Source organism: Mustela nigripes, chromosome 16, assembly GCF_022355385.1.
Source record: "Mustela nigripes isolate SB6536 chromosome 16, MUSNIG.SB6536, whole genome shotgun sequence".
NCBI classification, from domain to species: Eukaryota; Metazoa; Chordata; class Mammalia; order Carnivora; family Mustelidae; genus Mustela; species Mustela nigripes.
In genome coordinates, this window is record NC_081572.1 from 47,850,663 (window position 1) to 47,866,488 (window position 15,826).

The following is a 15,826-nucleotide window of genomic DNA, read 5'->3' on the forward strand; positions in this document are numbered from 1 at the left end:
TGGGAAGGTGCGGGGGTGGGGTGCAGGAATCTGGGGGTTAGGCAGGGAGGGGCAAGGCCTCACCTGGCATCCACAGCACTCTCCACAGTCAGTGGGGTGAAGATCTTCTCTCGCATTGTCTCCTGCAGAAGGATGAGGCCCTTGAATGGCAGCGGGCTGGCTGCTGCCTCCAGGAAGCCCCCGGGAGGATTGGGGGGAGCACGTGGAATAGAGCAGGAATGTTGGTGTGACTGGTCTCAGGCACATGGCTGGCCAGAGGTGGAATAAGACACCCTCACCCCCGCTTCTGCCTGACTATGCTGCGGGTGGGGGCAGGGCCACTGGTCTAAAGCGGAGACACATGCATAAGGCGACAGACCCAGCGAGATAGCCTTGGGAAGGGATGAAGGGCCAACAGTTGTGGGAGCCCCAGGGGAGGTAATGACCCACCCAGGGCTTAGGGGTGGTGCCCTGGATGGGGGATGCTTGCATCAGGTCTTGAAGGACTAGAAGGAATAGCATTCGAGGCAGAAGGAACAGCCCATACCATCCAGGTGCTTGGGGGGGGAGGCTCTGACAGCCCTGCAGTCCTGGGACTCACGGTCACTTTGAAGGTGATGGCCTTCTGAAGGCCCTCAGGGGAGATCTGGAGCAGCTCTGCCACGGCCTGGATCTCCCGGGCGCTCACCACCGAGGCCGTTTCCTGCGCATCTGTCTATATGCCAAATATCAACAGCAACATGCTTTAAACTACATAACTTGACTTAAAGTTCATGTAAAAAGCATAAATAAGCTAGAAAAAACAGGAAATTTCTGAGATAGAAGGGGAGTGGAGGAGCACAAGGAGATGTGTTATGAAGTTACAATAATTAAAGCACTGAGGGGGATTTTAGGGCCATCTGGGTGGCTCAGTAGTTAAGCGTCTGCCTTCGGCTCAAGTCATGATCTCAGGATCCTGGGATGGAGCTCCACATCGGGCTCCCTGCTCAGTGGGGGGCCTGCTTCTCCTTCTCCCTCTACTACTCACACACACTCTCTCTCTTTCTCAAAAAAATAAATAGAATCTTTAAAAAACAAAATAAAACAGTGGGAAATAGACACACAATACATAAGTTAATAAAGCACAACAGGAAATGAAGAACTAGGCATAAATGTATGTGAGAATTTAGTACAAAATAAATTTCTATTTCTTGAATTACAGTATTAGTGTAACTGAGTAACCACATGAAAAAAAAAAAGGAACCAGATTCCTACTTCATGCTTTACTGGGATAAACTCCTGATGAACCGAAGATTAAATGTGAACACACACACACACACCCTGTAACACATTTTGAAAAAGTGCTGGGTGAAAGCTGTTACAATTTTTTTTTTTTAAGATTTTGTTTATTCATTTGACAGAGATCACAAGTAGGCAGAGAGGCAGGCAGATAGAGAGGGGGAAGCAGTCCCCCCACTGAGCAGGGAGCCTGATTTGGGGCTGGATCCTAGGACCCTGGGATCATGACCTGAGCCAAAGGCAGAGGTTTATCCCACTGAGCTGCCCAGGTGCCCCAGCTGTTACAATTTAGGGAGATAAGTCCCTCTCTAAAAATGATACAAAGTCTAAAATTTATACAAGAAAATGTTCCTAAATAAAATACCTGAAAATAATTCTAAAAACCTACACAGCAAAAAATAAAACAAAACAAAACCAACCAACCACCAAAGAAAGCGCCAAAACAAAACACCCTGGATACAAATCAAAATACAAATGACAAGCCAGAAAATATATTGGCAGTTTCCACCAGGAACCTAGAGTTGGTCTCCTTCTCATATATAAAAAGCTCTCATAAATCAATAAGAAAAAGAGGAGTGACCCCAATGGTTGGGGCAGGGGTGGGAGAGAGAACATATGAAATGCGCATGGCTTGCCCTGAAAGGCCAATATCCATGGCCCCCAAACCTCTGAGGAGAGGACCTGCAGGCTATGGGCTCTCACCTCATACTTCTCGAAGTAGACATTGCCCAGGTGCAGAATGGATGCCAAGATACGGAAGATGCTGTCCTGATCTTCACCGCTGAAGCCTAGCACCTCCATGGCGGCCAGAAGCCGGCGGAAGTCATCAGAGTCACTTTTCCCTGAGATCTCACAGTTCCCGCCCTGGGCAAGGGCAGGGGCGGGGGGTCAGGGACCCTGGGCAGGCACTCTAACTCTGTCCCACTCCCATGGGCCAAGAGGCAGGCCCTGATCAACTGCTTTATATACATTTGCTCATCTCATCCTCACTATAACCCTAAAACATGGTCTTATGCTGTCCCCATTTCACAGATGAGGAAACTGAGGCACAAAACCAGAAGTGCCGAAACTCCCAGCTGCTTATCTTTGTTTAGGTTGTAGAGAAATGAAGTCAGGTAGGCCTCCTCTACCCCCACTCTGGACCCCAAAGATGCATGTCACCTTGTTGTGATAAGACACACTTTAAATCCAAAGCTGTGCCCTCCCCCCGCCAATCCCCACCCCCTTAGCTGGCTATCAGGACACCATGAGCTGGTTCTCTCAGCCTGCCCAGGGTGATGGGGCAGGGGTACCAGGCCTGGGGGCCCTCGGATGCCTGCCAGGGCTCACCTGGTTCAGGTAGTAGTAGGTCTCAGCCTCCTGTAGACTGAAGGCCTGTCGCAGCTGGGCGGGCAGTCCGGCCAGCAGCTCATAGAAGATGTGGTAGTTCCTCTCATTTTTGGCCTGTAGCAGGGGTGGGCAGGGGCAGAGAAGGGAGCCACCCACCTTGGTGACCCCCCCACACACATACGAGGCCAGGTGTGCCTGCCCATACAGATACAGGTGAGACCGGGCACCTGTGAGTAGTGAGCCCCCAGCCTGGCTCTGATTGGGGGTGGGTGCAGGGGCAGAGAAGCCCTGGAATGGTGGTAGGAAGGGGACTCTGGTCAGGATTTAATTTTGTTTGGAGGAATGAGACCAAGGTCTCATGTGTACACTGGGCATACCCAGCTACTTGTACTGTGTCCAAGGCCCAGATGTGCACATGTCGGGCCTCATAATGGTTTCTCAGCCTGGGCGGCTGAGCCCTAACTGCACCCCAGGCCCTCTTATTGGCCCTTGAGACCCAGTGGGGAACAAGAGACACAGAAGCCCTTGATATCCCACCTGCTAGCTGTGGAGATAGACACCCTGCCAACCGCTAGTGAAAATAAGACATGTTAGATAGAACAGAGTGCTCTGGAGAGAAATAAAGCAGGGAGGGGGTGGGGGTTCGGGGGGGGGGGTGGAGAGGGGCTGCATCTTTTTTTTTTTTTTAAGATTTTATTTATTTATTTTATGACAGAGATCATAAGTAGGCAGAGAGGCAGGCAGAGAAAGAGGAAGGGAAGCAGGCTCCCTGCCGAGCAGAGAGCCCGAAGCAGGGCCCGATTCCAGGACCCTGGGATCATGACCTGAGCCGAAAGCAGGGGCTTTAACCCACCGAGCCACCCAAGTGGAGGGGCTGCATCTTAAATGGGGTAGCTTCCCCCAAGCAGGTACCATTTCAGGGGAGACTTGGAGGAGATGGGGGTTGGGTCACGTGAGTGTCTGGTGGGGAGGAGTGCTCAGAGAGAAGAAATCGTAGGTACAAAGGTCCTGAGGCAGGATCATGGGTGGTGTGCTTCGGGGACAAGAAGGTGTCAGTGTGGCTGTAGGGGGTGAGAGAGGAGAGGAGATCACATGCTCACACAGAAACATGTGTTTGTTCATTAATTCAACATTGCCCCAGCCCCACCAGGTGCGAGGCTCTGCATATCTGCCTACCCCCAGCCCCTCCCAGTGCACAAGAGCCCCTGGAGGTCCTTTCCCACCTGAAACACAATCCTGGATTTCTCGAGCAGGTACTGGGAGGTTATGGCACCAGAAATCATGCCCCTGGAAAGGGGGAGCTCAGTCAGCTTGCGCAGGGTGGTGGCCGGCATGGGCTCTGAGGGGTTGCACTAAAACATGTGGTGCACCGCAAAATCTTGGGGGGGGTCTTCCTACCACCATCCCACTTACCCTTCCAGAAAGACCTCCACAAACTTCCCAAAGCGGCTGGAGTTGTCGTTCCTGACGGTTTTGGCGTTACCGAAGGACTCCAAGAGGGGTGTTGCCTCCAGGATCTGGACCCCAGAAGATGCGGGAATTGTTCTGGGGGCCCGGAGTAGGGAGTATAGCTAGGGCCACCCCTAGGTTTTCCCAGATATGAACCCCCTATGTGAGGCGCAACTGCTGGTGGGCTCTCTGTAGAATCCTTGAGTCTCCCCAGTGTCCCCAACACCCCTCATGCTGCCAGCCCCCACACTCAGGCCACAGCTACACTCTCCCAGCCCCCGGCCCCTCCCACAGCAGCCCCCAGCCAGGACAGGGTTCTGGATGCCCCTCCCTGCCCATCCTGCCATCACACACGAGTGCACGCGCATGCACACGCACGCACATGCACACGCACACAGGCACACTCCAGTACCTTTATCTTCAGGAGTGCCCAGGACGGAGAAGGAGGAGAGAGGGATAAGAACAGAAGCAGGTCATCTATAGGACTGAAGCCCTCTCCCTCCAGGACACCAGGGGCATGGAGCGACCACTGGCCCCTTTGGGCCCCTGGGCTGGGCAGGGGGGTTGCCAGGTGAGAGCAAACCCAAGAATCTTTGAGACCCCAGCTGTCTAGGCATGAGGCCTGCCGTGTGGCCCCGGGGTGTGGGAGTCTGCTGGGTCTACCTGCCAAAAAGCTCTGGGGATGTCCTCTTTACTCCGTCCCCATGGCCATCACCACCTGTCAATCACCTGGGCTCCCAGGGGAGTCTCCTTCCTGATCCTGGCCCTGCTCCCTCCAGGGGTCCTTTGAACACCTGTTAGGTCACGTTTCCCCTCAGGCTTCCACGTCACTCAGGCTCAAACCCAAGCCTTGCACAGCCAAGCTCCTGGTTGGCTCCATCTCCACTTCTTCCCTCCCTCGCCCTGCAAAGCCCTCCTGATCCAGGCCCACGCCAGCTTCTGGACCAGGGTTCTCTCCCTCTGGAGCCCTCAGCACCAGGCAAACCCCCTCACTTCCTTGCATCATGTCTCCCCCACCCTAGAACGTCAGCCCCCACAGGCAAAAATCTTTGCGTGCCATCTCTGGGTCCCCAGCATCTACATGAGACCAGGAGCATCAGAGGCCCTCAAAAAATATGTGCTGAATGAACGACACGAAGACCAGCGTTTTAGGACTGCAGAGCTGCCCAAGGCAGAGCCAGTGGCACCTACCACGTACCAGAATTACAGGGTTAGTGGCCCTAATTATATGGCTGCGAACCATCCTGGAGGTAGGTACTGATGCACCTGTTTCACAGATCAGGAAACACATGGAAAGGTGAGGTGTGAGCCAGGGGACTGCAGAGTCCCACAAGTGAGATCACAACATCGTGCCAAGCATGTGGGTAACTGTGTACACAGCACTTTCAGGCTGAGTCATTTCCTCGGGATGAATTCTTAGGAAAGAAGCAGCTGGAAGGCCTGCTCTTTGCAGAAATGTTACTTGGGGGAAGGCGCCAGTTCCTTCCACCTGTTCATGGTCATGGTCCCGTTTAGTCAGGAAATACCATGTCCATCGCACAAAGGAGTAGACCACAGCCCAGACAAGAGTGTGAGCTGGCCTGGGGTTGTTCAGTGAGTTGGTGTCTGCCTGGATGTTGGCCCACGCTATCCCCTACTCTGGAATCCCCTTGAGGGTGTCTGAGTGGAAGTCAGCCGCTCCTCTGTCCCTAGCACACAGCCAGGGGCTGGGAAGAGGACTGCTGGGCTGGCTGGGTGAACGTGGGGTCCTGGGGCGCCCCCTAGCTCAACCGCAGGTGGGGTGACGGCCTGAAGTTTGGGCTGGGTGGAATCCAACCACCCTCCACCCTGGGGAATGCCTGTCGCATTCCCAGCCCAGAGGCAGAGACTTTGGCCCAGGCCTTGGCCCATTGAGGCACAGCTGGGCCCAGGGAGGACACAAGGCCCAAAATAGTCCAACAAGAGAGAACCCTGAGACTTTCCCTGGCACATTAGAAGGTACAGGTGGCACACTGTGGCCCTATCTTGCTGATCAGTGGGAGAGAGATTGAGAATGAATGAAGGCCATAGATGGGGATGGAGCCAAAACAAGGAACGTTGTTTAAGACCCTAGATCCAGCCGTACCTGAAACCGACCCTAGGTAAGGACTTTCAGATTATGTGAGCGGGGCCAGCAGCAGCTAGGAAATGAGCCCACAGCATCACAGCTGGCAGGCCTATCCTCATGTCTATGGAAGGCCTGGTGCAGAAACTCCCAGACCCAGCCACATCCTACCACTCTCATCATCCTTCCCTATCCCTGCCGAGACAGCTCTCTGCCTTGAGCTTCAAACCCCAGCTCCTCCACCCCCACACTTTGGGACTCTGGGTAAGTGCTCTCCCTTCCCCGACCCCAGATTCCCAGTCTGTAAACGGACACAAACGCACCTGCCTCCAGGGCTGCTGGGCCGCCCTGGTGTGACTCCGTATCACACTGGACATAGGAGTGCTCAAAGCCCACGTTGCCCTGCCCACCTAGACAGTCCTTCTAGAAATCCACACTTAGAGGATTTGAAAGCCCAGCCTGGGGCAAAGGAAGGTTCTGGAGTCTGAGCTGCTGGGCCTTTGCCTCCAGCCTCACCTTCCCTGAGCTCCAGGCTGGTGGCATATCCACCATCTTCCCACCACCGCTGTAGGGACGCCCAGCAGACTCCCCGGGAGAAAAGACTCCTACCTGTTTTTTCTCTGCTGCCCTGCCCATGCAGCTAATGGCAGCTCCACGCTGCCTATGGCTCATGCCAAATGCCTGGGGTTGCCCTTGGACCGATCCCCTCTCACACCCCAAATCTAGTCCCTCAGCAAGTCATTGGCTGACCTTTATACTGCTCCCGGGTCCAGCTGTGCTCACCACCTCCGTCACTACCTCCCTGGTCAAAGCCACTGTCCTCCCTCACCTGGACTCCCCCAGGCCACTTTGCCATCCCGTGGACACACCAAACCTCCTCACACCCCAGGGCCTTTGCACTTGCCCTTCCCTCCACCTGCTTGCTCTTTCCCCAGATGTCTTTAGGGCCCACTCCCTCGCCTTCTCAGTAGAGCCTTCACTGACCATGATGCTTCGAATTACAAACCCCCAAGCCCCCCCCAACCTCCTCTATTGTTTTGCTGTTTATTTATTTATTTATTTTGTCCACAACTTCCCACCCTTTCACATAGATGTAATTTCCTTGTGTATTTCTTTCCTTCTGTTTCCTCTACTGTAATGAAATTCCCATTAGTGCGGGAACATTTTTTTGCATCACTGCTGCCTACTTCCTCATCTCCTAGCCCAGGCCTGGCACACAGTATGTCCTCGGGAAAGTTTTCCTGAGGGCCTAACACTCTCAGGTTTGGAGGACCTAGCATGCTCCACAATGCTCTGAGCCTGCATCTCCCAGATTCCATGTCCTCAGTGCCCCAGCATCTTCTGCAGCCCACCCCCATGCCTAGGCCTGTCCTGTCTCTTACACCACCAGGAAGATGAGGCCAGGCAGGAGAAAGGGGGCTTCTATTCTGGCCAGGCCCGGCAGGGCAGGAACCAGAGCCGCTCTGGAGCATGGGCAGAAGGGACTCCCTTGCAGCCATGCCCTGGGTGGGGAGTGTGGTGGCAGAAAAAGCCAAAGACCTAGGAGCCCTCCCAGTGCAACCCTGGCTTCAGCCTCCCCATCCTCCAAGTGGGGCCTAGGAGCCTGTCTCAGGGGGAGCACTAAGCTCGGGAGTCCTGGGGACTCAGGCAGATCACACAATAGACTCACCTGTTGCGTGATGCCTCGTTTCTGGTTCACGGCAGCCAGGTAGCGCAGAATCAACTTGGTGGACTCGGTTTTCCCAGAACCGCTCTCTCCGCTGACCGGGCAAAGGAGCCGAGTGAGCATCCACAAGGTCACAGACTCTTCTGGGGTCCCCCTACCCTTACCTTTCTTTGACCTCCTATGACATAAGAGGACGTGGGCGGGCCAGCCCAGCCCAGAGACGCCAAGTGATTTACCCCAGCTCCCACAGCAGGTCTGGCCTGATGCAGACCTGTCATCTGAGATTCCTCCCGTACGTTCCCCCATCCCCCACCCTGCCCCCACGGTCCCCACACAGGTCCCCAGCCTGACCCACCTGATGATTATGCACTGGTTCTGTTTGGCATCAAGCATTTTGGCGAAAGCAAGATTTGCAATTGCGAAGAGGTGCCTGGAGAGACAGGCCACAGGTATCACTGGGACAGGACCTTGCCTCTCAAACCCCTCGGGGGTCAGCTGGAGAGCATCTCTGTCCACCCAAGCAGCCAGTTCTGCTCTACCTTCATCCTGGGAAAATGCTCCCTGCACCCATTCTGGTCGGAGCCACGGAGGCCTCTGACCTAGAGAGGACTGTGGCCAGACTCGGGGAGAGACCATTGGGCCGAACAGGTAAGTTGACCCTATGCATGGCTTGGGCACAGGCAGGGACTTGCCGAGCTCAGGCAGAGCGACCCAGGAGACCCCAGGGCGGCACCCCCCCACCCCCTGCCGCCCCAGCCCCAGAGACACTCACGGGGGATTTTCTCCCAGGCCCCGCCCGCTGTACTGCTGCACATGCTCAGGCCCATAGATTCCAAACATTCGGTATGGGTTCACAGACACCAGGATGCTGCCGATGTAGGTCTGCTGGGTAGACGGTGGCTTTAATGCTATGCCTCCTCATAGACCTCCTCCCTTGCTTCCAGGAGCCTGTTTCCACAGAGCCAGGTGTCTCTGGCCGCCTAGCCTCTGTGTTCACACCTGAGACCCTCTGACAGCTCAATGGGTCCTCTACTCTGGCTGAAGGATTTCAGACACTGTACCAGGCTGAGGCTTGGAGAAGGCTCAAGTGAGCAAAACCCCACAGCCACGAAATCTGCAAAGGTGGCCATGTCAGCAGTTGTGTACTCCATTTATACACAGTCAGGACTAAGCTCCAGAAACTTCTGCCTCAAGGTGAGGTCAAACCTCTCCTGCTTAGAGTGGGGAGGGAGTCAGGAGCCCAGGGCATTCTAAGGTGGCCAGAGCCCTTGTGGGTGACATCCACCATCTAGAACCCCAGACTCTAGCATGTTATACTCAAATGGTAGAAAGCCCACATTTCCAACCAGAGGCCTTACATTGGGAGCTCAGCAGGAGAAATCTGTGCTTCCCACTGTGGTCCCAAGAGGCAGCCACCTTTGTGCTCTGAGCCCAGGAAAGGGCCAGCCCTGGGACTTACATAAATGAGGTTCCGTTCAAATCTTGTCTTGAGGTTGGACAGCACGGTGGTCTCCTGGAGGTCTCTGGGAGGGCGCGAAGAGGAGACATCAAGGCCCACCTTCCCCCTCACAGCAGGGCCTTGGTCAGAAAGGCCTGAGCTCGAGTCCCATCTCTGACACCAACCCAGTGTGAGGCCTTGGGCAAGGTCCTTAACTTCTCCGTGCCTTGGTTTCTCCATGTCTATACTAATCACTGTCTCTACCTCCCTGGGTAAGGGGATCCTCTGGGGAAGCAGACGTGAGGGCTGAGTCATCGCGACCGATAATGACACCAATCCTACCATATTGAGCCCCTCCAAGGTGCCGGCACCCTCACAGTAACAGCCACCCACCCCCATCTTGCAGATGAGAAGCTGAGGCACAGAAAGGCAAAGCGATCTGCCCAAGGTCTCCCAGCCAGGAGGTGGTGGCCCTGGGATTTGATCAGGCCTGTATGACTCTGACAAGCACACACTGGCTTTGTGACGCCACATGACCCCACTTCACAGGTGAGGATGTGGAGGCTCTGGAAACATTCCAGGAGGTGAGAGGCCCCCTTCGCAGGAGGAGGCGCCCTGGCCAGGAGTGGGCCACCCCATGGTGACCCCTGGCCACCCCTCCACCTCCACACTCCACTCACTCCAGCTGCGTCATGTCCTCCACGCCATCGTCCCGGCACTGCTCGCGGAACCTTGTGGGGGGCAGGCTGCGGATGGAGTGCATCTGTCAGAGAGAGTCTGGGGTCAGCCCAGATGGAGGGCACCTGTGCACGGCTGCCTGTCCTGCACACCCCTGGGACCTGCTCCGGCTGGGGAGGAGAGAACCCCAAGGCCAAAGCCAGACTGGGTCCTGGGGCCTCCCTGCTGTGGAATACTGTGGCCCATGGAGTCTGCCTGCAACTCAGGGACACAGGCCTGCCCTGTGCCCATGTGTCCCCTGTGGCAGGTGCTCCCGTGTCCTTGACCTGGAGCTGAGCACACGCACATACTGTTCCCTCTGACTGCTTGGAAGTCCTCCCAACCTTATGCTGTCCCAGTGACAACATCCTGGCCCTGGGTGGACCCCACATCTTTGCTTATGTGACCATCTAATGAACATACACATGCTGGTGGAGGGCGGACACTGAGACTGTGCCCCTCAGCACCACACCTCTGCTTCCAGCCCAGGGCAAACACGTACACCCCTGCGCTCAGACCCATATGCAAAGGCATTCGTAGCTCATGCAACTCTCACCCACACCAGTGGTCTTGCAACATGTCTGTGGACATGCACGTGGGCCTAGCCTGCCTGGCTAAGACACACACGCTCTCAGGGTCCGTCTGACCCATTCTCAAGTGCATGGAGGGCTGGGGCTCTCTCAATCACAGCTGGCGGGGGTCTCAAGACAAAGGTCCTGTGCACTGCCTCCCCCGCCCCTCCGTGGGCTGTGGGATCTCCACCATGCCCATCTGTGTGCACACTCATGACACCAAGGATGCCACGTTTGCTCAAAGTCTGGCTGCAGTACACCTAAGAACGTGTACCAGGCCCAAAGGCCTGCCTGTGACCCACACGACTGTGAGAGCGTGTGTGCATCCTGCCCTCCCAGCCTCCCTGCACCCTCCTCTGAGCGGGCAAGGGAAGGGGACACCAGGAGGGAGCCCTGCGTGCTGTAGGCCTGTCACCAGGCTGTTAAGTAGGGCACAGAGAGTATCACCCTGCAGGCCCTGGCCTCCCGCCCACCCGTCTGGCCATGTGCACCAGTGGCCACAAACCCTGAATAATTCAGCCACTCACGTATTCCAGGGTGAGGAGGGCCCAGGCATCCTTGCCCCTCACCCCTGGGCGCCCCGCGCCCCGCTCCCACAATGCTGCAGCCCATACGGCACGGGGCACCCGGCGCCGGGGCCAGGGCCCCCCCAGCAGCCAGGCTGCCCCAGTCGCCATTGCCAGGCCAACTGGCCGCCCGCTCCCCGGGGCACCGTGTGCAGAGGCTGAGAAACACCGGCCGCCCTGCGTGCCCCGCCCACCCCAAGCGTCCCGGGGGAGTCTCCGGTGACCACCCCCCTCCACCAAGGGCCACCCAGCATCAGGCTCGCGTTCCGCCATGCGTGTGGTAGCCAGGCATGAGCTTGGCACCCTTCAGACAAGCCACCTGCCTTGCACCCCACGGGGGGCCCAGGCAGACTCCTGGGTCGGTCTTTCATCCACTGTGTGGCCTTCTGGGCCTCAGTTTCCTCCCCATACCATGAGGACACGGCAAGTTTGGATCCTGGGCCTCTCACCCTTGGATAGTTCAGAATTCTGCAGCCTAAGGAACTCCCCTTAAGCAGGAAGTTGAAAGAGGAAGACTCCAGCCCGGGGGAGGGTCAGGAGGTGGCAACAGAAACAGTGTGAACATGGATGTGAGGATGGGAAAGGGGGGACAGGCATGTCCTGAAGTTCTGTACTCAGATAAGATTTCTGAGGGGCTGCTGGCGGCAGATGCACCATCTAGACTGGCCCAGGACAGGGCTGCCCAGAGACCTAGGACAAGATCCCTTCCCTTTAAAATGACTGGGAGGAGTTTCCAGAGTCTCTGTATTGTGCACCTGTGCTGGGCATCCTTCATGTTTGATCTTCCAAAAGCTCTGGAAGCCCAAATGCTGTTCTCCTCGGGTTACAGATGGGAAGACTGAGGCCCAAGCAGGCAGCAGCTCACCAGGATCGTGAAGCTGTCTCCTGTCCTGTTTCTCAGGACAGAACCCCCAAACCCTCCCTCTGACCTATGTTTTCATACCTTGTTCCACCAGCTTTTGGGGCCAACTTCTTCCCAGGGGCCCCCATGGGGCAGGCAGTTGGCTCCAGGGCCCAGGCGGCAGGACTGGGGGCTGGTGAGCACTTGTGGCCAGGGTCGATGGGCCTCCTCCGGTAGCGAGAAACAGGACACGAGCAAACTCCAGGCTATTGGCTTGGGGCGGGACTCTGGGTCCTGGGTCACCTGGACAGGGGGCTGCAGGGCGGCAGGACGAACTCGCTGGAAAGCACTGAGTTTTTGTACCTGGGGCATGACCACTGCAAAGCGCCCAGGGCCTGCCTGGCGCCGCTCACCTGCCTTGGGCAGGGGTGCTGGGGCTCCAGAGGGTGCCAAGGGGGCTGGGGCACTGGGCAGTGTCCCCCAGCGGCGCCATGGTGGTCCCGTGGCTCTCATCTTATCACATGTGGCCAGCGGGTGGGAGAGGCTGAGCCTTAGTGCCTTCCGCTCTGGCAGGGAATCCTTGGGGGGTGTCAGGCTGGAGGGCTCAGGCTCTGCTGGTGGCCGAGGCTCTGCCAGAGCAGCCTCTTCTTCTGGCTTCTCAGGGATCGGGCTGGCTGACTTTAGCAACTGTCCAGGCCCTGGGTCATGGTGTCTACACAGGAAGACATTGGTCATGTCCGAGGCTGGGTCCTCAGGCTGGGAAGCAGGGGGCCGCACAGGGCCCACGTGCTGGAGGAAGGGGTTTTCTGGCACCGGGGGTGGCCTGGAAAAACCCCGGGGGCTGCCTGCACCTCTTGGCCAGGGAGAGGGTGGGCGCTGGGCGGGAGGCATGTCCACATCCCAGCTGGGGGCCAGCTGGGGCACTGTCCAGGGTGTCTCTGAGTCCTCAGACTCCCGCTGGCTCTCCCGGGGCTCAGGGGCAGCTGCGGCCACCGGCCAGGGCCCAGCACTGGGAGGCCCGGGAAAGGGCTGGCGCACCCGCGGCTTCACCGCTCTGGTTGGGGGCTCACTGAGCCGGCGCCATGTGTGCGCCAGGCGCGAGGTCAGGTTGAGGGACCGGCACCGCGAGCTGTGGCCCAACAGAGGGGGCGGCGAGGGCGGCCTCGGGGAGCCCAGCACTGGCGAGCGCGGTGGCCCCAGGCGCCCAGAGCCACGGCGCGGGGACAGGGGGTCTCGAAGCGAGCGGGGCCGGCGGGGTGGGGGCGAGAAGGGAGGCTGGAAGGGCCGAGCGCGGAGGGATGGCTGAGGCGACAGGCCCCCCACGGGCGAGCGGTAGCCCACGCCCGGCAGGCTCCTCAGCGAGGCCTGGGGAGAGGGCAGTGGGGTCCAGGGAAGGCCGAAGGCCGCTGGTAGCCGGCGGGAGCCTCTGAAGGAGGGCCGGGGGCGCGGGTATGCCAGCGGGTCGGGGGCCACCTCCGGGCTCGCGGGAGGAGGTTCCATGAAGGCCCACCAGCCGGCGGGCGGCGTGAGGGGCACGTGAGCTGGGGCGGCCCAAGGCGGTGGGTGGCGGCGGAGGGAGCCGTAGGGCGACACGGGCCGGGGCAGGCCTGCGAGGGCCGGGGCCGGGGCCGGCGGGGCCGCGGGGCCGGGGCTGGGGGGCCGCCCGGCTGAGGGCGGGGAGAGGAGCGCGCTCCAGTGCGAGGGCGGACGGGGCGCGGGCGCGGACGGGGGCGCGGGCGCGGGGGGCCGGCGGGAGTTGTTGTTGTTGCGGGCCCGCGCCTCGGCCCTCCGCAGCACGATGGGCGTGCTGGGCCGCTCCGCGTCCATGCCGGCCAGCTTGTAGCCGAAGCGCTTGTAGGCCGCCTCCCGCACCGCCGGGCCGCCCGGCCGGGCCTTCTGGCTGCTCCTGAGCCGCGGGATGGGCTTCTTTTCCGACAGCGTCTTTTTGAGAAACCTCGCCAGCGAGGTGGCCGGGCGGGGTGGGGGGCGGCCAAACTCAGGGCCGAAGCCCAGGCCCCGGTGGGCGCCGAAGGCGGAGAGGGCGCGCTGGAGGTTGCGCTGGCGCGGCGTCAGGAAGCCCCAGAAGGGGTGGGCGTAGGGCACCCGGGACACTGGGGGCATCTCCTCCTCGTCCTCATCTTCGTCCTCATCCCCCAAGGGCAGGGGGATGTCCAGGGACGGGGGCAGGGACACGTCCAGCTTCTCCTTCCCGAACAGCTTCACCTGGGGCCGCGGGAAGAGGCGGAACCGGCGGATGAGGGACAGCTTGGACCTGGCGGGCTTGTCCATGCCTTGCTGCTCGAAGAAGGCCGCGCTGGGCAGGCGGAAGGAGGTGCTCTGCCGCTCGCCGCCCGCCTCCTCTGGCTCCTCCAGCTCCGCGATGTCATCCATGGGGTGGGCGTACGGGTTGTGGGGCGACAGGATGGGCGGCGGTGCCCACGGGTAGGCGAAGGCCGGCTCCTCTGGGTAAAGATAGGGTGCTTCCGGAGGGTAGAGAGCCTGGTCCGCGCCACCATAGATGCCTTCTGCGTAGGGGGCGCCATAGGGCCCTCCGTAGGGATCAAAATAGGGTACGTCGTACGGGAGGTCGTACGGGAGGTTGTAGGGCAGGTATGGCGCCTCATAAGGGGCGTAGGGATCCAGGTAGTAGCCGTGCGGGTACGGCTCGCCTTGGTACCCATCATAGTAGCTGTAGGGGGAAGCGTACCCCCCTGGGGGCGCATATGGGGGCTCGTAATCCTCGTAGCCATAGCCGTAGGGGTACGTGGGGTAGTAGGGGCCGCCGTAATAGTCCGGGTGGTAGTAGTCGTAGGGGTCCTCGGGCGGGTACCCGTGGGGGTGGTCTCCATAGGGCGGCCAGGCCGGGTTGTAGGGGCCGTAGCCGCCGTAGCCGCCGTAGCCCAGGTAAGGCTCCTCCTCCTCGTACTGGTAGAGCGACTGCCGGTCGTAGTAGTCGTCGCCCTCGCGGTGATAGTCGTAATACTCGCCCAGGTCCTGGAAGCCCTCGAGCCCATACAGCGACCTGCGGGAGCCTGAGGGCCTGAACGGGGCCTCGTCCTCGAAGGGCAGGAAGCCCACCGGCTCACCGGACGCGTAGATGCTGCGGCTGCGGGGGAACCTCCGGAGGCGACCTCCGTGCCGCAGGATCTCGGCGCCCGACGGGAAGGGCAGCTTGCGGGAGCCCACGCGGGAGTCTGAGCGGTTGAGCCAGGCGTCCAGCGTGGCCTGCTCGCTGCCGGACTCTTCGGCCTTCTTGATGAGGAACTTCTTGGTGAGCCAGTTGATGGCTGTGGACGCCTTGCTGAGTGAGCGGGCGCGCGGCCGCAGGCGGCCGTAGCCGCGCCGGCCCGGGAAGCGGATGACCATGAAGGACGGCTTCTTGCCCTTCATCGCCCGCTTCTTCTTGCCCATGCGCATCTGCGTCATGAGCTTCGATGTGGACTTGAGCACTGTGCGTGCCTTCTTCTTGCGTTTGGTCTTCTGCGGGCCGGTGTGCAGGCCCCAGAAGAAGGCTGACGCGCTCCGGAACTGGCCCTTCTTGGAGATCTTGGGTGTGCGGTCGCGGAAGCCCATGAACAGCCGCGACGTCCCCTTCAGGCTCCTTTTGGGCTTCTCGGGCTCCGGGGCCTTCTTCCCCTTTTTCCCTTTCTTAGCTTTCTTCTCATCCTCCTCCTCCTTTGCCATGGTGGCTGCCGGCTCCCCACCGGGCTGCGCCCTGTGTCACGCGCTCTGGGACTTGGAGGTAAAGGGACACGCTGTGTCTCCTGCCCGCCGCTGGATATGCGGCCTCCTCGGGCTGGGAGCAGGCAGCACTGGCCCGGGTGGCCCTGGAAGGGACAGCCAAGCTGCTTCTGGCTGTGACCAGATTCCGGGAGGGCGGATCCATAATTCATCTCCTCCAGAGCCGC

The 15,826-nt window shown here is 59.3% G+C and overlaps 1 protein-coding gene across 1 annotated transcript in view; it reads right to left on the bottom strand.

Annotated features, from left to right (window-relative positions):
• Window positions 1–15,602, bottom strand: part of MYO15A (myosin XVA) — a 50,578-nt gene extending 34,976 nt beyond the window's left edge. Inside the window, exons 1-13 of the mRNA XM_059380588.1 lie at window positions 12,021–15,602; window positions 9,903–9,985; window positions 9,244–9,307; window positions 8,557–8,666; window positions 8,140–8,214; window positions 7,788–7,878; window positions 4,448–4,453; window positions 4,000–4,103; window positions 3,810–3,873; window positions 2,587–2,700; window positions 1,960–2,121; window positions 581–694; window positions 64–122 (exon numbers count right to left, since the gene is read on the bottom strand). Of these exons, the coding sequence (XP_059236571.1) occupies window positions 64–122; window positions 581–694; window positions 1,960–2,121; window positions 2,587–2,700; window positions 3,810–3,873; window positions 4,000–4,103; window positions 4,448–4,453; window positions 7,788–7,878; window positions 8,140–8,214; window positions 8,557–8,666; window positions 9,244–9,307; window positions 9,903–9,985; window positions 12,021–15,602 (4,628 nt within the window). The remainder of the gene's footprint in view (window positions 1–63; window positions 123–580; window positions 695–1,959; window positions 2,122–2,586; window positions 2,701–3,809; window positions 3,874–3,999; window positions 4,104–4,447; window positions 4,454–7,787; window positions 7,879–8,139; window positions 8,215–8,556; window positions 8,667–9,243; window positions 9,308–9,902; window positions 9,986–12,020) is intronic.
• Between the last annotated feature and the right edge of the window lie 224 nt (window positions 15,603–15,826).